This window comes from Biomphalaria glabrata, chromosome 3 (assembly GCF_947242115.1).
Source record: "Biomphalaria glabrata chromosome 3, xgBioGlab47.1, whole genome shotgun sequence".
Classification (NCBI taxonomy): Eukaryota; Metazoa; Mollusca; class Gastropoda; family Planorbidae; genus Biomphalaria; species Biomphalaria glabrata.
This window is the reverse complement of record NC_074713.1, coordinates 3,872,111-3,894,043: the sequence shown is the minus strand read 5'-3', so window position 1 is coordinate 3,894,043 and position 21,933 is coordinate 3,872,111. Positions and strand designations below refer to the sequence as shown.

At 39.7% G+C, this 21,933-nt stretch overlaps 1 protein-coding gene across 1 annotated transcript; it reads right to left on the bottom strand.

Moving 5' to 3' along the window:
* Nucleotides 1-1,040: 1,040 nt before the first annotated feature.
* On the bottom strand, nucleotides 1,041-5,198 carry LOC106054248 (uncharacterized). The gene is made up of 2 exons (XM_013210036.2): nucleotides 5,052-5,198; nucleotides 1,041-3,214 (listed from the first exon to the last, which is right to left on the bottom strand). Exon 2 carries the CDS (start codon nucleotides 2,965-2,967, stop codon nucleotides 1,462-1,464), a length of 1,506 nt encoding a protein of 501 aa, XP_013065490.2. The 5' UTR covers nucleotides 2,968-3,214; nucleotides 5,052-5,198; the 3' UTR covers nucleotides 1,041-1,461.
* Nucleotides 5,199-21,933: the final 16,735 nt, after the last annotated feature.

Below are 21,933 nucleotides of genomic sequence, written 5' to 3'. Positions count from 1 at the left end.
GAGTGATGGTCCCATGCATCCTTCTCATAGCTATTAACCACTCTATTATTTCAAAATTGCTGTTAATACCATAAATACCAAGAGTTTAGAGGTTCAAGATATACATGTTTCATATTATGTTTTTGTTTTTAAAAACATCCACAGTATCTTATCAAACAAATATGTTGACTCACTATCATGTTCTTAAAAAAAAGAAGTAAAGTTCGTTCACTTTTCCTGGAAGATTTCAAATTTAAATTTAAAAGGTCATGTTACCAATCTATATATGAAAGCGTTACTGTCCAAACCTAGGGAAAGATACATTTTCATCCCTTTTTTTTTTTTGGAAAGGGGAAGTTTTTCTACGCTTTGTGCTGACGTTTCGGCGGGCCGGATGGAACGACGTCGCGGGCCGCATCTGGACGTATTTTGGGCATCACTGGCCTACAGTATGTATTGTTATGACATGATTAGGAAGTAGTTAGGAATTAGTTATTTGTTTCGGGAATAGGGTAAAGTTTTAATTAGCGACAAGTGACGTGACAGATCTTTAAAAAATAAGAACGCTCTAAACGACGCTAGAAGGAGGACGCTTATTGTAAAGTAGTAGACTTGAGTACGACATTATTGACATCGGACGATTCCCTTTTGAGTATTAAACATATTGTTAGAACAACATATCAGCGTCGACTACATATTTGATTGTTTCGGCCTTTCGCCGGTGTTACTGAAGTGTTAAATTCAGCGTTACCTACAGTCAGATCTACACTAGACAGATTGTCAAGAATCAACACCGCGCAGAGGTCTTAACAGTATACATGAAGTTTTATGTTTTTCTAGATCGCTGTTACATGATTATCTTGATTTCATATAGCTAATACAGCATTTATAGAAATGTTGACACTGTAGCAGGTTGTCGAAGTAGGTCAAATGTTAAGATACTCGCAAATACAAATTGAATCAAACTTAAGTAGGTCACATGTGAAGATACTCTCAAATACAAAATTGAAACAAACTCAAGTAAGCCTTAAAAAGAGAATACAAATCTCAAGAGACCCAAATCTCATTGATTATACCTGTGTATTTTTTTGTATTTCAAGCAAATTAGTTATACCAGTGTATTATTTTTTACTTAAAGCAAAATGTAGTTTCGTGCTTAGCTGTAAATTTGATTTTAAAAAATGCGTAGTTTTTTTAAATGAAAAAAAGTGTTTTTTTTCTTCTGGAACTATTTTTTTTTTAGAATCCAAATTTAATGGTCCATTAAAGCGTTTAAAAGTTGATATAAGAAGATTAATACTTATACAAATGTGCACAGTTGAATTCATCAGGATGTCATAAGTACTATTGTTAGCTTGTTATCTTCAAGAGCTTTCGGGTAAAGTGGAAAATGCTTGACTATATCTCAGTATCTGAGTTCGCTGGCACGACATCCGCCTTTACATGTACCTCAGAGGACGAGCTCGCTGGCACGACATCCGCCTATACCTCAGAGGACGAGTTGACTGAGATTAATTGACTACTGCTAGGATTTTGGACCGTTTCTTGACTAGAGTTTCTCTCATTGCCCTCCTGAACCTCAGATTTAAGTCCCTGCTTTTGGCTTTCATTTAGATACTCTGGCATTTCTTCGTTCGCCTTTTCAAGGGTCGTTACTATGCTGTCATCGGCTGGCTTATTAGAATACAAGATTCTTCGATCCTGCCTCTGGAATTTCCCACTAAAAAGTTGTGTGGGCTTAGGCTTGACTTCTATGACGGGCTTAGGCTTGGCTTCTATGATGGGGTTAGGCTGTGCGTCCAACATTGAAACGATATGGCTGGTAGTGCTCAAAGGGGCTGCGACATGCCAATCGCGATATTGGCCATTCGGCGTGACCAGCCTCGACGAGCGCTCGTTCTTTAAGCACGTGGCAGATTTGGGCGATGTGATACAAAGCGGTTTATTGTTCACCTTCGTACGCTCGAATGCAGACTTGTGCAAACTCGTATTGGTCAGCGATTTGTAGTTCGATGGCCGTCCTGGATGACCCTTACCTAAGCCTGCGTCGCTGACCAAAGATTTCGTTTGCTTAACGCCGTGGTGGACATTTCGAGCTTGACCGTCGAGTTTCATAGAGTCTTCTTTCATGACCCGCTGGAATTTTTTCAACATTACACGGAAACGCTTGGCATCAACTGGACTTCCTTTGGTCTTTGCGCGTTTTTCCCGTTTTTTGAGGGAGATCTGGTCGTTTGGGAGGGTCATCAGTCTCTCCTCACTTCGAGGTTTGCGCATCCCATTTCTTTTACACGACACATTACTTTGTGTTCTCCGAGCCTCATTCCAAGAGTACGAATCCTTCTCAGGTTTATCTCTCAGCCCTCTCCTCAGCATACCGTTGGTGTGACTCACGCTCTTGCCCAACCTCGACTTGGCCGAATCGCTGCTCAGCCTGTGACCGGCGGCAGCGTTCACAACATTCACCTTGCTGGCGCCTCCACTGGTGTCTCTCGTTGGGATGGCCTGCATCTGATCACCTAGCGAAAATGAGCGAGACTTCGAGCAACCGTCATAGTCTGGGTCAGCCACATCGTCAGAGGACGACGACTGATTAACAGCAAACATCTTAGATACGTTGGTCCAGATGGACCGGAAATATTCGGTAACATTCCCAGCGTTGCTCTGTTCTTCGATCTCTTCCAGTTCCTCTTCATCCTCCTCCTCGGGCATTGTTTGATCCTCTGAAGGTGTCCTGGGTGAGTCGTCTCTGACCAGCAACACCCCGTTTCCCTTTTGATTCTTTTCATTTACGATCGGGTGTGAAGGCTTCCTCTGAACCTGAGCCAACCGAGGCCCAAACTGGCCAGCGTGCATTTTTGAGAATCCCTGCGATTCTTTGATTTTAAGCTGTTCTAAAGGTTCCTTAAAATTTTCTGGGGATATTTTTCTTGACAATGCAATATTGTCTCTCGGGTACCTTCGGGAAAGTTTGGCTTGGCTGTACATAGTTAACGCTGGAACTGTCTTCACTCGATAGCTACCATTCTTTGAAGCTTCTTCCTTGCAGTTTTTTGTGTTTTGCTGTTGAATGGCAATATACTTCTGTACCTGGCTAGATGGAGCTTGCAGTCATTTTTTTTCCTTCTCTGGGTATGACTTTAGCTTTCCTGAGTTATGAGCTTGGACAGGGATTTGGTCATCTCTGATGTCAGATGGTCATTCGGGGAGGGATCAGTTCAATGGAGTAAAACATCTGTATGAGATGGACACGTTTAAAAAGAAGCAATTAGACTTTTATGAAATCTTATTTCAATAGTTGTAGAGCGAAAGAGAGGGAGAGAGGGAGACAGAGAAAAATGTTAAGCGCTTGTGTAGAACAAGAAATGGATGGCAGCTTGTCGTGTGATATGCGCTCTGGACTGTCGTTTTGAGGGTCCCGGTTCAACCCAACGCCTTGATGCCGGGAGTTTAGGCTAGGATGTAATAATCTTCAATTCTGAAGTTACATAAACAATCAAGAAAGAAAAGAAAAACAAAAGCCTAAGGGGAAGAGTTCCACATTCACAATAATGTAAAAGTTATTTCCATTTTTCGATATTAAAAATAATTAATTACCAATAATTAATCGACTAATTGATCAATTTTTAAAATCGATTCATGTTTTGTTAGGTATAATAATTGTGTAAAGCTTCATCTTGATTTAAGAATGGGTGTGGGAGAAAAAAAAAGTGTTCTAAATATTTACCAGACAGACAGACAGACAGACAGAGTGAGTTAATATAAGAATTGTAAAAATACCAAAGTAATGCACTTATTAACTAAGACATGTATACATAACATGCACAGATGTCCGTTTTATTTGGGAGTCTCAACACCACATTCGTCTGAACTTTTATTCTTGTTTATTTATCTTTAGCATACTAGTCTACTCTTCTATTGCTGTGGGGGGGGGGGGGGGTCGCGGCAGAGTGGGGGATTGTAAAAAGGGTTCGCCAAGCTTAAAAGGTTGAGAACCGCTCCGTTAGACGGTAAGAGGAACCCAACAAGCGTAGGAAAGAAAGACTAAAACATTAAAGGGGGTAATGCTATCGTGCCTCTTGACACGCCTCTGAGGTTTGCCAGTGAGTTAAAGGAGTAAGCATCATTTAGTCGAGACCATTTGTTATGGAAAGCCTGAACACTGACCTGCGACGTCACAACCTGTGGGCAGTTTAGACCAATAGCTCGTTGCCACGTCACAGGTCTGTCAAGCCAACGTTCGAATGGACCGTGTGACAAATGCTTTTAAGTCTTACTATTCTTTAGGTCTACAAAATTCATATGAAGCAAAATTATTTCACGGTGACACGAAGACAGTGTAGCTCTGAAGATTATCTTTGATCAGTGCCGTAGCAAGGAATTTCGGGAGCCCGGGGTGCTTGGCATTTTGACATTCGACATTATGACATGAGATAATGTTACTTAATAAATATATAAGTCTAATGTGTAGAATACATGCAACATGGTCACTGATTTACATAACAACTTGAATAGCAAGATAACATGTCATTGGCTTGATATTTAATGTAGAAAAAATTTGGACACTTATTTGGGGGACCCCTCACGTAGGGGCTTGGGGGGGCTTTCAAATTATGATCCCCCCCTCCCTACCATAGCTACGCCACTGTCTTTGATTGATCCCTGAACCCGGTGGACTATTAATAAGATCACATCCAGCGCAGAAATAACCGTTTGCCAGCCGATGGTCGAATGGGTTCTTTTTTCGCCCACTATGTCTGTCCGCGGCAGTAGATTTTTAGGTCTCAAATGTGTATGCCGCGGCCTTTTGTAATACATCTCCAGCTGTGTCGTTCGAACGTTGTCTGATATAAGCAGTCACTCAATACTACTTAACTTATAAATAACTAGATGAAACGTCTAGACTTAGATCTAGATCTATATATAGATCTATAAATATATCTAGATCTAAATTCTAAATATAGAAATATAGATCGATTATTAAAAATGGTGCACATCACAAAACCTAGATTGAAAAGTGAATATCTAACGCTGTTGTTTTTTTTTGTTTGTTATCGGGTTCAAACATTTACCATTTTTCAGATGCCCTTTTAGATGCACGGTATTAGCAAGGAGTAGGCAGGATGTCATCTCAAGTCAACATCCTTTCCTATTTTGAACCAACTTTCTGTTTCAAGGACTGAAGACCTTTCACTAGGACATCTTTTGGGGCGGTTCAAAGTGCTTCGGGGAGCAGACGGTGAGCATCGGATTTTCCCGTAAATCACTACCGACTTTCATAAACATATTGATGCGGTTTAGCACATAATTTAAATACTGATTCGTGGCAACTATTCGGAGAGTTTATGAAAGAGACACAGGAATGTATTCACCGTTGAAGTACCAGAAAAACACCGTAATTTGGTGACTTTCGAAGAAAATGTTACTCATATCGTTGAGCTCAATGATCTAAGCAGCTACGTAATCCCAGCTGTGACCTACATAATTTGCCACATCAAACGTAGACAAAACAGTTGTCTCCTGGTGGTAGATTTAAGTTATCTTGTCTCTTTTGAAGTGTACGTTTGAAATGTACTTTTGAAATGTACTTTTGAAATGTACTTTTGAAGTGTACGTTTGAAGTGTACTTTTGAAATGTACTTTTGAAATGTCCTTCAGGAAAATGAAACTATTTTATGATTAACAGGAAGACGACAAGCGCTTTGAACTCGAGGTCATAGCGTGAAAACTACTTAGTTCTGACCCATGCCCTGGCTAGCATCTTAAAGTAACGAACACTTGAAGGACAGCATGTCTGGACTGACTACGTCAATTATTTTGTTTATCTTTATCTTGGATGCTCACTCACTGTGTTTGCAACACAAATTTATATCGATTGTCGTTTTTGTTTTGTTTTCATATGTTTCTTGTGTTTCGTTAGAATTCAAGATTATTTAAGCGAGACGGCACTCCAGAGAGCATACCACACGATTTGGTAGTTAGCTGAACAAAGACGATTATTTAATTTTGTTATCAACATGTGGGATCTATTTATAGCTTACAGCGCATCGCTCTTCGCTACTATTTGAAACCGACAAAATGTACGGAATATTTAAAAGAATAAATAAATATCGAGACTAGATTTATAGCAGAATAGGCACTCTTGTAAATTTGCCTGTCTTTTAACTCTTTCTCTCCTAACTGACGATACCAGCGTTGATTCCACCTTCTTCTTCGTAATTGTCATAAAATTTGAGTCATTGACTCTTAGAGCTCCAGGCCTATGGAAGCTTGCCTCCATCCGCCTGTCAGAACAAACTTCTGCCTGGGAAAGATTTAAGCAGATGTACATTTTTTACATCCCTATAATCCAGGGGTTCTCAACCTGTGAATAGCGACTTCTTTGGGGGTCGATTGACGATTTACCAGGGGTCGCCTAAGACCATCAAAATGGTGGAAAGTTATTGTCTACTCTTCTATTGCTGTATGTGTGAGGGTGGGTGTGGGGGGGGGAGGGGTAGAGGCAGAGTGGAGGATTGTAAAAAGGGGTCGCCGAGCTTAAAAGGTTGAGAACCGCTGCTATTATCGATGGCTCGACTCGTATCCCAAGAAGCTTCCTTATTCCTTCTCATTCAGCTGTGTGGGTGTCCGCTGTCATGGAATAAACAAGTCTGTCGCTTTGTTACTTTCAATTGAAGAAATAATGTCATTGTATTATTGATATTTGTGATTAACGTATTCTAATAAAGCTTAGCACACGTTTTCTTAATGAGCTTTGAGTTCGTTGCTTTTTCAGTGTGTAGTCTGCACAGGTCTTCAGGTAGATGAATGAAAGAGAATGCGGGGGGAGGGGGGGGACACGCTTTACACATACCAACAATGGGAGGGACTAGGCAAATGAATGAAGTGGCAGAGATGACCTGCAGACGCACCTGGGGACAAGAACTGGAAGCAGTCCCCTATTCTCTTGAGGACAAGACGTTATGGAGATATAGGTTTGGCAGCCCATATCTAGAGTGGGAGGGGGATGTAAGGTGATATACAGTGCAAACCTAAGGAAAGAGAAGGGAAGGGAAGATTAAGATGGAGAGACAAAAAGAGGCACGGGGAGTACAGGAATAATATATCGCCTTTAAAAAGAGAGAGAATGAGAGACAGAAAAGAGAGACTGAGAGAGATGAGACAGTGAGAGAGAAAACGAGAAAGGAAAAAAGAAAGACAAATAGAGAAAGTGACAAACGAGACAGAAAGAGGGAAAGGGGTGGTGGGGGAATAGAGTGTATGCTGACGCCATAGTAAAACACTCATATCTGAAATCGGGCGAAATTTCCTGCTTAATTTAATAAATAAGCGAGAAAAAGTTTGTCTGTAAAATGTTTGACATGTTTCGGCTGTTCCTTCGAAGTTGAAGATAGTTTACTTCCTAGTCCAAACCTCCCGCAGGAGGACGGGGATGGGAGCGGGCAGGATTTGAGCCCAAGGCCATGGATAAGTCCGAACGACCAAGTAGCTGCCGAGGTAGAGAGAGGTAAGGAAAGAGATAGTGCAAGATAGAGCTAGAGAGAAAGTGAGAGAGAGAAAAAAAAGAGAAAGAGAGAGAAAAAAGAGATAAAGAGAGAAAGAGAGAGAGAGAGAAAAAGAGAGAAAGAGAGAGAAAAAAGAGATAAAGAGAGAGCAAGAAAGAGAGAGAGAAAGATAGAGCTAGAGAGAGAGAGAGAAAGAGAGAGGGAAATAGAGAGAGAGAGAAAGATAGAGAGAAAATAAAGAGAGAAAGAAAGAGAGAGCGAGAAAGAGAGAGAGAAAGAGAGAGAGAGAAAGACAGAGAAAGAGAGAGAAAGAGAGAGAGAGAAACAGAGAGCGAGAAAGAGAGAGAGAAACAGAGAGAAACAGAGAGAGAGAAAGAGAGAGACAGAGTGAGAGAGAGAGAAAGAGAGAGAAAGTAACATACGCTCCACATCCTCCGTGTAAAAATAGAAAGTCTTAAACAGTCAAATCAGAGACTTAGTCTTCTACAAATTTGGGGAAAGGGAAGAGGGGGGGAGTCCTCTTTCCATTTGGTCGTGTGGCCTTTAGACTTAGAAATGGAGGCCGGGGGGGGGGAGTGGTGGAGACTCGTCCCAGATGTTGTACACTGCCATCGTCCACCACAACAACAAACACCCAGGTCCGCTGGTAATCGACTGACATGTTGACCAATGTCCACATGTCAACAGGCTGGTTTGAACAGATTTGAACTCACGTGCCCCCCGTCTTTGCTCGAGCCGGACGTTGGTCGTACGCCGTTCCCGCGCGCGGGGCTACTCGCGCTGTCATAAAACGGACATGTCTGTTATGTCTGTTGTGACACAGCAAACAAAAGAGTTGATTCTGTGACACAATTAAGAGTCGGCAGAGCGATTTCAAGTTTCTATTGTCACATTATACTTAATACATGATGTCAGAAGTTACTGAAAAAAAAAAAAGAGTGGCTAGCGCTAGATCTTGGCTGTGTGCATTCTAGCAATGTAGAGTCTATGTATATTTTGTAGATTTCAATTGTTGTACTTTAGCATATCAAAAGCCATGTTACATCTAAAGCTTTATTACACTAAATGACAAACAACTACACACATAGTAGAGATCACAACACGAAATATGGTCAATACACAATCTAACAAATGTTAACAAACACTAGGGGCGACAATCAAATAAACAAATTCACGACACCTCATTGAATAGAAACATAAAGTGATTCATATTCCATAATTAGTATAATTTTTCTTTATGCTAAGGAATATCTCTGGCCTTAAAATACCGGGCGTAGCCAGAGGGGAAGGAATGGCAGTAATAAGAGCTGACAATGTAAAAGCTAGATGGCGAGGTGGCCGAGCGCTAAAATGATTGGCTACCAAACAGCTGGGTCTCGAGTTCAATCCCGTGAAGACATGGATGATGAATTTCGGGCTTTTTAAGACCCCCCTGAATCCCACCGAGACCAAGCGTTATAGAAAGCCTGAACACTGACCTGCAAGTCCCAGGTCTGTACGACGTGGCAAATGGCCCACTGGTTGTGACGTTGCAGGTCAGTGTTGAGGCCTTCTGTAACGATTGGCCTCGGTCCAACCCCAGCCCTAATGAGTACCTGACATACATTGTTGAAGTAAAGACGGTTGGTCGTTGTGCTGGTCACATGACACCCTCGTTAACCGACGGCCACAGAAAGCGGTGACCTTTACACCATCTGCCCTCAAAGATCGATGCTGAAAATGGTACATTATAGCTTTCAATATACGACCTGTTGTCTACTGGTTACGCCCGGTATTTGAAATAGATAAATATTAAGATATTCAGTGTATAATCTTAAATGATGAAAATATCCTCAGGCTACACATCTTTGTTTGAACTAGACTACAATGCAGCTGGGCGGAGGACTGAACTCATTCTCATCATTTAAATGTACGAGATCTACCGTTTGGCCACCTTGTCACTTGATATTGTTCAGATGTTTGAGATCACTCTAAAACACACAGACGTTTACATTCAACTCACAATATGACACACACCAAGGATGCAAACACACAAACAAAGAGATACACACACACACACTAACCTAAGAAAACTATGACTCATTGGGGCGTCCAGAGAAACTTCAGTGAGTATTTTTTTTTTAAATCCTTTTTTTTTCCCCACACACGGTGATATTTTTGTTAATATTGACCTACACACATATACGCTTACGAAGACACACACCTGCAAACAGAGTCAATCACTTAAATATACTCACATTGAAGAGACGCGCAGGCATATGGCTGCCTGGTGTGCGGTTTGCGCGCTGGACTGTCGTTCGGACTTATCGATGGTCCCGAGTTCAAACCCTGCCCGCTCCCATCCCCAGTCGTCCTGCGGGAGGTTTGGACTAAGAAGTAAACTATCTTCAACTCTGAAGGAACATCCGAAACATGAAAAACATTTTACAAAAACATTTACACAGGCATGCACATGTTTTCAAATATACACACATACACAGGCATGCACATGTTTTCTGCTATACACACAAACACACATACACAGGCATGCACATGTTTTCAACTATACACACAAACACACATACACAGGCATGCCCATGTTTTCAACTATACACACATACACAGGCATGCACATGTTTTCAACTATACACACAGAAACACATACACAGGCATGCCCATGTTTTCAACTATACACACATACACAGGCATGCCCATGTTTTCAACTATACACACATACACAGGCATGCCCATGTTTTCAACTATACACACATACACAGGCATGCACATGTTTTCAACTATACACACAGAAACACATACACAGGCATGCACATGTTTTCAAATATACACACAGAAACACAGACACAGCTGTGAACTGGACTCTGTTTCAAGCCGGCGATACAATTGAAACAATCAAACCTGTCCTGCCATCTGGCGACCTGCTTAAATTCCATAAATCTAATGAAGACAACGGTCGAAGAAAGCACTTTTGAGATCTAAATAAAGCCTTTGCTGAATAGATAGTACGTGCGAAGCTGCTTAATTAGGAACCCTTAAACTAAACTTATTGTGTAGACATCTTGTCTATGGAATTAGAAATTGTCGATTTTATAACAGTTGTGACATTTGATCTCTATTCACACTTCTTCCAAGAGGTAGGGGCGACTCCACATGGTCCTCCATCCGACATTTGCTTGTTCACCCCCCCCCCCTCTCTCTCTCTCTCTGACCGCGCATGTCAACTGAATTTATGAGCCATCTTGATGATAGTGACAGTTGATGCAGACGTGAGCACACCCGAAGCATCATTTTTTTTTTAAACTCATTATACTTGTCGACCCGTTTAGCTCCTTTTTTGTTCGCATGTTAAATCAATCCATTCTGTCAAGATGCCCGATCAACTCGTTCATGATTTAGAGATATTCTCGCAGCTTTCGAATCGTCATTGTATTAGTATTGATTGAAAATAAAATAGGATTCGTAGATTCAATGAAAGATTTGTTGGATTTTACCTGTTGCACCTTTTCCATTCACCCGCCCTCATCGTCCCCCCCCCCACCCCCCATCTCCTACGCTGTTGTTATTCGTTCGATGGCCACCCATCCCATTTCCCACTTGCCACCCCTGACGCCAGGGCCAGCCTTAACAAGTGCGGGGCCCTATGCGAAATGGATTGCGTGGGCCCAGTCAGTGTAAGGATATGGATAATAAGTGAAAATTCAGATTTTGTATTAGAAAAGAAATTCGTCTTTATATTTTATTCATTCTTTACTAAATACAAAATCATGATCAAATTTTACTAGCTTTGCATGTCGCCTAAGTCATACAGTATATCATCAAAGTTCTGTTTCCCACCTAGATCACGCCCAATAGCATGAATTACCAAATTGTCCATTCTATCTTCGTGAATTGTTGACCTCAAGTAATTCTTGATTAGTTTGAAGCGCTATAAGCTTCTTTCACCAGATGCCACAGTTACGGGTAGGCTTATTGTTAAAAATACTCTGCAATATAGTAGTTTGGGAAAGCAGTGTATCTTTCATTTGTGGACAGATAAGCTAAAATATCTACCTGGGTTTTGGCGGTATTTGGTAGAATAGGCCTTAAAGATGGAAGTTTTGTATTTTTCAGGAGATTTTTATGGGTTCTCATGAGATTTCCAGGAGCTTGAAAAATCAGGAGGCCTCGGGAACCCCGTTATAAGTTATAATGGTTTAGTTTAATAATTTACATCTAGAATTAGTGCGGAGCCTATGAAAGTGCTGAGGTGCGGTGGCTGAGTGGCCGGGGTCCAGGGTTCGAATCCTGGTCAAGACTGGGATTTTTAATTTCGGGATCTTTGGGCGCCTCTGAGTCCAACCAGCTCTAATGCGGTTGGTCGTTGTGCTGGCCACATGACACCCTCGTTATCCGTGGGCCTCATAAACAGATGACCTTTACATCATCTGCCCTATAGACCACAAGATCTGAAAGGGGAACTATTTACTTTACTATGAAAGTGCGGGGCCCACTACCGCCGCATAGGTTGCAGTTGCCTAAAGCCGGCCCTGCCTGACGCAGTAGTGAAAAGCACTATACCTAAATGCACGCGAATTAAACGTTAAATAACTCAATGTGTTGACCATCTTATATTTCTCATTATGACAGAGAACAGTGGAAGATGACCGGGACCAATGGCATTAATTTGAGAAAGTGTCAGCACAGAAGATAAATATATCAAATATTTGAATGCTTTGCGATCAAGGGCGTACCTAGGAAATTTTCATCATTTGGGGCCCGGGGAGATCGATCTCTTTGGGGGCCCCTGCATTTTGCGTAATATTTAATATAAAAAAAACACTCATCTGGGGGCTCCCTTCAAGTGGGATTTTCAAATCTTCTCCCTCCTTCCCCCACCATGACCACGCCACTGTTTGCGTTCAAGAGTTTTATATATTTTTTAGGTTTATATGTCTGTTCTTGCTTTTAGTTTATATATTTGTTCTAGTAAAACCTGTTTTAGACTTTATATTTGTACTAGTTATGTAGTTTTATGTCTGTTTTTGATTTTAGTACAATCATGGTATAATGTTTGTTTCTTTTAATTAATTAGGTTCTCTTGTGATTTGATCATTAATGGTCATTCTTGTCCGTAACGTTTGTTATGATATAATATAATGCAAAAAGTATTGGACCACCTATAAATAGAGTTAGAGTTTGTTAAGGTTGTGAATATGTATGTGTATGTTTATTACTCTATTGATTATATTGTATTAGTTATCAACAATTTACAAATCATAACCAACATAGTGACAACAATCTACAATTAGTCACTTAGTGATAAAAAAGGGAGATAAACATATATCATTATAGTATCTTAGCGACGCATACGACACGATTACATCCCTTTTTTTCTTTTGTACCAAATACAACTGAGTTGTTCCTGCTGTCCACGCCCCTGACCCGTTAACCGCACTGTCGCTAGGTGCACCTTGTCACAGTGTCACCTTGTGGCTACTTGTGGCTGGCAGTGATACTAGGGGGGGGGGGAGCAACTTGTTCACGTTTCGGTAGATGCGCGCGTGTGTGTTTGTGTGCTAAGGAGGTGGTGGGGGGGGGGAGTTGTGTCCACCTGAGAATACATTGGCCTCAGAGAAAACTAGCCTCGATAGTTAGAACAAAGAGGGAGGAGGGGGGGGTAGTAGAGAGATTTGGTGTTGAAAAGGCTGGATTGGGGGGTGGGGGGTGGGGGAGAGTACAAGCTGCTGATCGTACTTGTGATGTTAAAAACTGGGGGCTTTTTTTTTTCTCTCTCTCTTCTTGAAAAGACGTTTAATTGTAGTTCAATCCGGGGCATTGTTGTCCCTTATTCCCGGCTCGTTTGGGGCTCAATCTGGGCATTGTTGTTCGCGATTCCGGCCTCGTTTCGGACTGCTCGCTTATGACGCTGACCCGTCTGTAATGTTTGCCCAGACACACTACCGTCCCATAGACAAACACTGGTGGTCAGTGGCCGGTGTTTTGCCCGTGAGGTTGGGGGGGGGGGTAGGCATAATGTCACTTTACCGTTTGACAAACTGAACAAGCAAAAAGAAGAAAAAAAAAAGGATGGGTGAATAACTGTGTGTGACAAATAAAAAAAAAGATAAAAAGAGGGGTGGGGAAGGAAGCATAAAGTAAATAATGTTGGACCATCTATGACTCACGACCAGACTTAGAAAGACGAGTTCACATTTCAGGGTCGTTAACTAACAAATGAAGTCATTTTCCTAAATGAAGACAAGCAAGATCTATGACTATTGTTTCTATTGACTCGTTTGTTTTTTCTATGAGTAGTTCATCTTTTTTACTTTCCAGCTTATCAATGAAACATTTTACTCCCCCTCCCCCCCCTCTCTCTCTCTCTCTCAAATTTTTATTTTCTCCGCGTCAGATTTCGGTTTTTTAATTGACTTCACGGACTTTATTTTAATATCTCTCCCTGACCATGTTTTTTTCTTTTCATTTCTCCCAACTGTAACGTTAAAGAGACACCCTGGCAGGGCATAGACAAAGGCAGAGAGTGGTGACATAGCAGAGACATACAGTAAGACATAGGCAGAGAAAGACATAGTCACAGACAGAGAAAGACATAGTCACAGACAGAGAAAGACAAAGGAAGAGAGTGGTGACATAGCAGAGACATACAGTAAGACATAGGCAGAGAAAGACATAGTCACAGACAGAGTAAGACAAAGGCAGAGAGTGGTGACATAGCAGAGACATACAGTAAGACATAGGCATAGAAAGAGAGAAACATAGACAGACAGAGAGAGAGGTGCAAAGAGAGACAGAGACATCACAATAAAGGGAGAAAAAGAGACAGACATAATCAGAGAGGCAAAGACATGGATAGAGATTAACATATACAAAGATATAGACAAAGACAACCATAAACAGAGAGATTGACAGAGAGACAAGAGGGACATGTTAAGAGAGAGAGAGAGAGACAAAGAAGTCATAAACAAACAGATAGATAGATAGAGAGAGAGAGAGAGGGACACATTTACAGAGAGAGAGAGAGACTTGGACATATGGACTGAGAGTTTCTCTTTCCCTTTTTCTATTACTCTCTCCCTCTTTCTGTTTCTCTCTGCCTCTTTCTGTTACACTCTCCCTCTTTCTGTTACACTTTCCCTCTTCCTAATTCTCTTTCCCTCTTCCTGTTTCTCTTTTCCTCTTTTTTTCTGTCTCCCTCTTTCTGTTTCTCTCTGCCTCTTTCTGTTTCTCTCTGCCTCTTTCTGTTTCTCTCTGCCTCTTTCTGTTTCTCTCTGCCTCTTTCTGTTTCTCTCTGCCTCTTTCTGTTTCTCTCTGCCTCTTTCTGTTTATCTCTGCCTCTCCACCCTCCACTCATCAACTAAATTCATAGCCAAAATCTGAGCTTAAAATGCAAGGTTTTACAGTAAATTAATACTTGATCATATTGTTTGACCTTTGCACCTTTCTTCATCCACCCCCCACCCCCAGCTCGCTCTCTCGTATACCTCCGCCTCGTAACAACTGACGTGGTGACGTCACCAGGTTCCATGATGCGCCTCCTCAAACAAAGTAGTTAGCAGAAACTTAAAGACGCGGCAACAGTCTGCAACCAAATGACAGGCATTCCAGCAGAGAATGTTGAGCACGTCTGCCAAACTCTGCATTAAATCAGACGACATACCTGACCAGCGGTCAGCTGGTCCTTCTAGGGTGTCCGCTTGCAATTGCTGTTTGTTCTTTGAATTTGTTCCGAGATTGGTGGGGAGATATTTGCTTGCACAAAGGGAATCATTGTTGTTTTGTTTTTTACAAACTTGTTGGGAGTCATAGAGGTCATATACTATGTATTTCTCTAGGTACTTTATAGACTATGTATTTCTTTAGGTACTTCTTAGACTATGTATTTCTTTGGGTACTTTATAGACTATGCATTTCTTTAGGTACTTTATAGACTATGTATTTCTTTAGGTACTTTATAGACTATGTATTTCTTTAGGTACTTCTTAGACTATGTATTTCTTTAGGTACTATATTTAAAGACTGCGTATTTCTTTAGGTATTTCATAGACTATGTATTTCTTTAGGTACTTCATAGGCTATGTATTTCTTTAGGTATTTCATACACTATGTATTTCTTTAGGTACTTTATAGACTATGTATTTCTCTAGTTACTTCATAGACTATGTATTTCTTTAGGTATTTCATAGATTATGTATTTCTTTAGGTACTTCATAGGCTATGTATTTCTTTAGGTACTATATAGACTATGTATTTCTTTAGGTACTTTATAGACTATGTATTTCTTTAGGTACTATATAGACTATGTATTTCTTTAGGTACTTTATAGACTATGTATTTCTTTAGGTACTATATAGACTATGTATTTCTTTAGGTACTATATATACTATGTATTTCTTTAGGTATTTCATAGATTATGTATTTCTTTAGGTACTTCATAGGCTATGTATTTCTTTAGGTACTATATAGACTATGTATTTCTTTAGGTACTTTATAGACTATGTATTTGTTTGGGTACTTCATAGACTATGCATTTCATAAATTACTTCAAAGCAGAAGCGCCTCACGAACTTTTAAGCTGGGTGGGGCATTTTGTTTTAAAATCATAACCCAAACGTTAGTAAATCCTCCCTCTTTTTGTATTTCTCTAAGTACACCATAGCCTCTGTATTTCTCAAGGTTCATCATAGACTTCGAGTCACAATAGACAACATTGAAACAATGTTAACATTTCTCAAGCAGAGGTATTCGGTAGCTGCTAGTTATGGAGTTGCCCAGTGTTGTCGTTCGGACTCTGGCTTATGTAGAATTTACAGAGAACTTCGGATCAATGCCGAATGTACCACAGGGCAAGACTACGCAGCCGCAAAGAGCCTCCTCCTCGACTGTGTTTTGTCTTTGTAAATAAAGTATCGATGATCTTTTACTGTAAACCCTCATTTATTTGTCTCACCACAGTGTATAATTATTTTATGGCCGTATTTATATTAGATATGTTAAAACTATACTCACAAAGACACAAAAGTTGAATGTCTTACTTTCTCTCAGTATATTTCACACAATGGATTTTAAATTAAACATTGTATTCAATCAGCAATATGTAACGCGCTAATTAGAGTGATTGATTTTCATTGGTCACGAAGTAGAGTGATTGGTTTCCATTGGTTTCAATTCAGGTGAAACGCTTGAGATTTTTAGAAAGTGTCTTTGTGGATTTTGCTCTTAGGGAAACTGGGAAAGTGTAAACGATTGCCCCTTTTTCTTGACCAAATTGACACCCCTTAGACACCCCTTTAACATTTGGTCAATATAAAAAAAAATAAAGATTAGCTTTGCATTTTGTTTATCTCAAGGCGTTGAATTTGAATTAGAATAAAGGTCTGAGCCAGTTCTCTAGGGTAATTCCAGTTAAAATAATGGCCAATTTCTTTAGGGTGATTCCAGTCAATGTAATGGCCAATTTCTTTAGGGTGATTCCAGTCAATGTAATGGCCAATTACTTTAGGGTGATTCCAGTCAATGTAATGGCCAATTTCTTTAGGGTGATTCCTGTCAATGTAATGGCCAATTTCTTTAGGGTGATTCCAGTCAACATAATGGGCAACATCTCTAAGGTGATTCCAGTCAATATAATGACCAAGTTCTTTAGGATAATTCAAGTCAAAACCAATGACCAAGTTTACAAGAGTGACTCTAGTGTCTAGTCGCTGGCCTAGGAACTAAAGTGCAAAATGTTGGGTGACTAAGTTAAAAAATTCCTAGTCTTGCAAGGTTTGAATTCGTGACAAATCGTTGAGAAGTCAAGCGCTCTGCTACTTGACCACTACGCATCATTTTCTTTTATTTATTATGTATTTTTGTTTCTCTCATTATCGACAGATTTTCCACAGACATCAACCACAAATGAAACTAAAAATTAAAGGTATATATATATATATATATATATATATGTAGGCCAACTTTAATAGTGCGACACTACTCTGTCTACAAGAGAACAAGAAGCTAATGCCGTGCTTGTAAAGATTATTTTACTTATTTAAAAGTGTATTTCTTTTTCAGTCACACACACACATGCCAACACGTATACACTTTCTCGCGCATGCGCAAAGGCAACAGTTCTTTTTAAAAAAAAAAAAAACAAGGACAAGGCAAGTGAAGTACGACAACTCTCCTGTCTTTCATTTCTTCATATGATTTTATTTTTTTATATTTATAATTTTAAAAAAAATGCAAACTTTGCATAACTGTATTTAAAACATGCAAAATTTAAAAAGTTAATTTTAATCTTACATTAAGGTTTGCTGTGCTACAGAAGATTAATATTCTGTTCACACATCATACTAAAATACGAAGCAAAGAATATATAGATTATAACACATATTGCAATCCAATTTAAAAAAACAAAAAACAAGCAACAGTCCCATGACAATAGAATACAAAACAACACTATGTTTAACAGAGATTGTAATCGAGTATTATCGAATGTTGTTGGCCTTCTTCAGTCGTAGAACGATGTAATCGAATACAAAAAAGATTAGACGCTGTAATTGATACTAAACAAACAGTAATTAAACATTGAATCGAATACACATTTAGAAAATAGCGTTTACAAATTGTAAACATTGGTAATCGATTTTGTTAAGAAATTGAAAGAATGAGAAAGTCGATTATCAGCTTTGGTTCAGTCGTAACTTATTTATATTGTTTGCAATACTTGGGTTCATTGTATACATATATACATAATACTTTTGTGACGCTTTTAACGGCCTGAGTAGACATGGTGATTGTGTAGAATGTTCAACAAAGTCCTTTAATGCATGGATGTGAGTGTGTGTGTGTCTATAGATTACCACGATGTCAGACAGCTAACTAGATTTAAGAATGTGCAGAAGTTATGCATATTAAGAAAAAACTACGTCGATCTAGAGTGAGTCCAGGCCATATAATGCCAACTCTTCTATGCCGATTCCAGTCAATATAATCTAATAGTTAAGTCTTCTAGAGGGATTCCAGTCAATATAATAGTCAAGTCTTCTAGGTTGATTCCAGTCAATATAATAGTCAAGTCTTCTATGTTGATTCCAGTCAATATAATAGTCAAGTCTTCTAGGTTGATTCCAGTCAATATAATAGTCAAGTCTTCTAGGTTGACTCCAGTCAATATAATAGTCAAGTCTTCTAGGTTGATTCCAGTCAATATAATAGTCAAGTCTTCTAGGTTGATTCCAGTCAATATAATAGTCAAGTCTTCTAGGTTGACTCCAGTCAATATAATAGTCAAGTCTTCTAGGTTGATTCCAGTCAATATAATAGTCAAGTCTTCTAGGTTGACTCCAGTCAATATAATAGTCAAGTCTTCTAGGTTGACCCCAGTCAATATAATAGTCAAGTCTTCTAGGTTGACTCCAGTTAATATAATAGTCAAGTCTTCTAGGTTGACTCCAGTCAATATAATAGTCAAGTCTTCTAGGTTGACCCCAGTCAATATAATAGTCAAGTCTTCTAGGTTGACCCCAGTCAATATAATAGTCAAGTCTTCTAGGTTGACCCCAGTCAATATAATAGTCAAGTCTTCTAGGTTGACTCCAGTTAATATAATAGTCAAGTCTTCTAGGTTGATTCCAGTCAATATTGTAATATCTCTGCCAGTGCGAACGGAATCTGGACGGTGAAGTCCGAAGACCAAGACTGCTATCTATGGGATGCCCTCACAATACCTGTAAATAAACAAAATCCTCTTACAGCCAATTCTCGTTGAGTTGCCCCTCTTTGATTTGTTGCAATAAAATGGCCACGTTTACTTGGGTGATTTCACTCAATTGAATAGCTCTTAAGGGAGTCAATAGCTGATAGATTCTAGCGTGGATAAGCCGCCTCTATGCTGAGTACTGACAATTAAATTTTACTCTGAATTTCTAACACAAAATATTTTTTTTAGGGACAAAAATCTAACTAAGTCTCCCATTTTTTTTTTAAAAGGTTACCTCCCCTTTATATGGCTGCCCAAGAGTTCATGGGCCGAGCAGAAGAGGCAACACCGATACTCCTGTTGTGTTGACCTCGAGCTGTGTTACATTACTGCAGGAGCGGCGTAATGAGTAGGGAGTTGAATAGGGAGAAGGGTCCAACAACAAGCATGGCTAGAAACTCTAATATCCTCGCTTTCATTAGTTCCATTACTATATTTCATGGGCTGTTTTTGGAGGCAACAGAGGAGGAGAAGGGGGGTAAGAGAGGGATGGGGAGGGATGGGGAATCCAATTCAGTCTATTTAAGTTAAGCTTGTAGATGATCTATTGTTAAGGCCTCCGCGCGGTGTTGATTCTTGGCAATCTGTCTAGTGTAGATCTGACTGTAGGTAACGCTGAACTCAACTACTTCAGTAACACCGGCGAAAGGCCGAAACAATCAAATATGTAGTCGACGCTGATATGTTGTTCTACAAATATGTTTAATACTCAAGAAGGGAATCGTCCGATGTCAGTTATGTCGTACTCAAGTCTACTACTCTACAAGAAGCGTCTTCCTTTTAGCGTCACTTAGAGCGTTCTTATTTTTTAAAGATCTGTCACGTCACTTGTCGCTAATTAAAACTTTCCCCTTATTCCCGAAACAAATAACGAATTCCTAATCATGTCATAACACTATACATAAGAGTAGTGAACAAAAAAATGTTTACGTAGTTTATATCTATAATGTTAGGTTGAAACTTCATATCGGATATTTTCATAAATTGCGGACCAACTAAAAAAAAAATCTAGTTTCTGTTGTAACCGGTGTACAAATTAAAGGAAGTGTTGATAAACTAGGCTTTTTTTTTGTTTTAAATTTGTACATTTTTATGTTTGACTTTTTTTTTAATACCGAAGAATCAAATTAAAAAAAAAAACTTTTTTGTTTGTGACACAAAAATACTTTCAATGTGAAGGAAGCAGACGACCTTCACCCTGTGACCTCAAACTTATTTCCAAACAAAAAGGTCACAAACTAGCGGGAATAGAGAAGAATCGGCACGAAGATGAAGTACCAGTGAGAAAGTGTTCAAGATGGATCACTTCTTTTAGTTAGTTGGCAACAGCGGATTTCTATTTAGCGTCCTTGACATTGCTGAGTTGAACTGGAAACTCCTCCAATACTACGGAATCTAGTAGATCAGCGGTTCTCAACCTTTTAAGCTCGGCGACCCCTTTTTACAATTCCTTACTTTGTCGCGACCCCCCCCCCCCACACACACACACATAGCAATAGAAGAATAGACAAAAACAATCCATATTTTCGATGGTCCTAGGCGACCCCTGGCATATCGTCAATCGACCCCCCAAAGGGGTCGCGACCCACAGGTTGAGAACCCCTGTAGTAGATTAAACACACGGACATGTATTATTACCTAGACTGGACATGGACATCTCTAACACTACACAAAAATGTCGTGAAGAACTTCCAAAAAAGCTGAAACAAGTCGTTGTTTTGTAAAGTAGTTATAAAGAAGTGAAATTATTTTTTTTTCAACCCTAACCTATGTAACATATAATGTAATTTTTAGATCAAGATCTCTCGTGTGGAGTTTTTGATCTCCCATCGAGCGCCTCCCCAGGTGGCGGATAGGGGAATGCCCTCCATAGTGGGTACCGGGGAAATAAAATACCCGGGGTGGACCAAAATCAAACCTGCTGCCTTGCAGGAAGTGGAGGGATCCACAAAGGCTATGGCACCTTACCCGAAAATAAAGGCAGCTATCCAGAGAGCTGAAAGGGGCAGCCCCCCAGATGGTTATGCACAGGGCTAACAACTCTGTCATATAAAAAATACTGTTACGAAAGCTAATACACACAAGAAAACCCGGACAGATCTCAACGGAAAACGACCTAGGCCTGGAAAAGGATCTGAAGCAACTTGGGGTTAGGGCGTGGAGACGAAAGGCCCAGGAGAGATCTGACTGGAAGGATGTGTTAAAGCAGGCCAGAGCCCTCCACGGGCTGTAGCGCCACTGGGATGGATGAATAGATCTAGATCTAGTAATTGAACATCGAAATAAGAGCACTATTATTATGTGGCAATTTTTAGATACATAATCTAGAAAGATCTAGGTAATCAATCTATTTAAATGTACATAAGATGACTAAAATCAATAGACGTGCATTATTTCGATCTAGGATTTTCGAAACATTATCTTATCTATATCTTAATGGAAACTAACAAGAAATGGCTTTATTTCACAGATTTGCTCGAATATTTAGTTCTGTGATTAATAGCCCATTCTACTTCAAAAAATTCGCAAAATGGTATTTCATTATTTCTAAACTTTGAGAACCAAAGATCATTACTTTTCTATGGCAGAAAATATCGATTTTCTTAGATTCTGGGCGACTTCCCTTACAGCTTGAAAAAGAGTTACGAACATAACAATCAATAAATATATAGGTCTGTGATCCGATCATTATCAGATAAGAATCTGTTT

Excerpts from the sequence above, each read along its gene's own strand:
- LOC106054248 (XM_013210036.2), bottom strand. The coding sequence starts at position 2,967 with ATGTACAGCCAAGCCAAACTTTCCCGAAGGTACCCGAGAGACAATATT.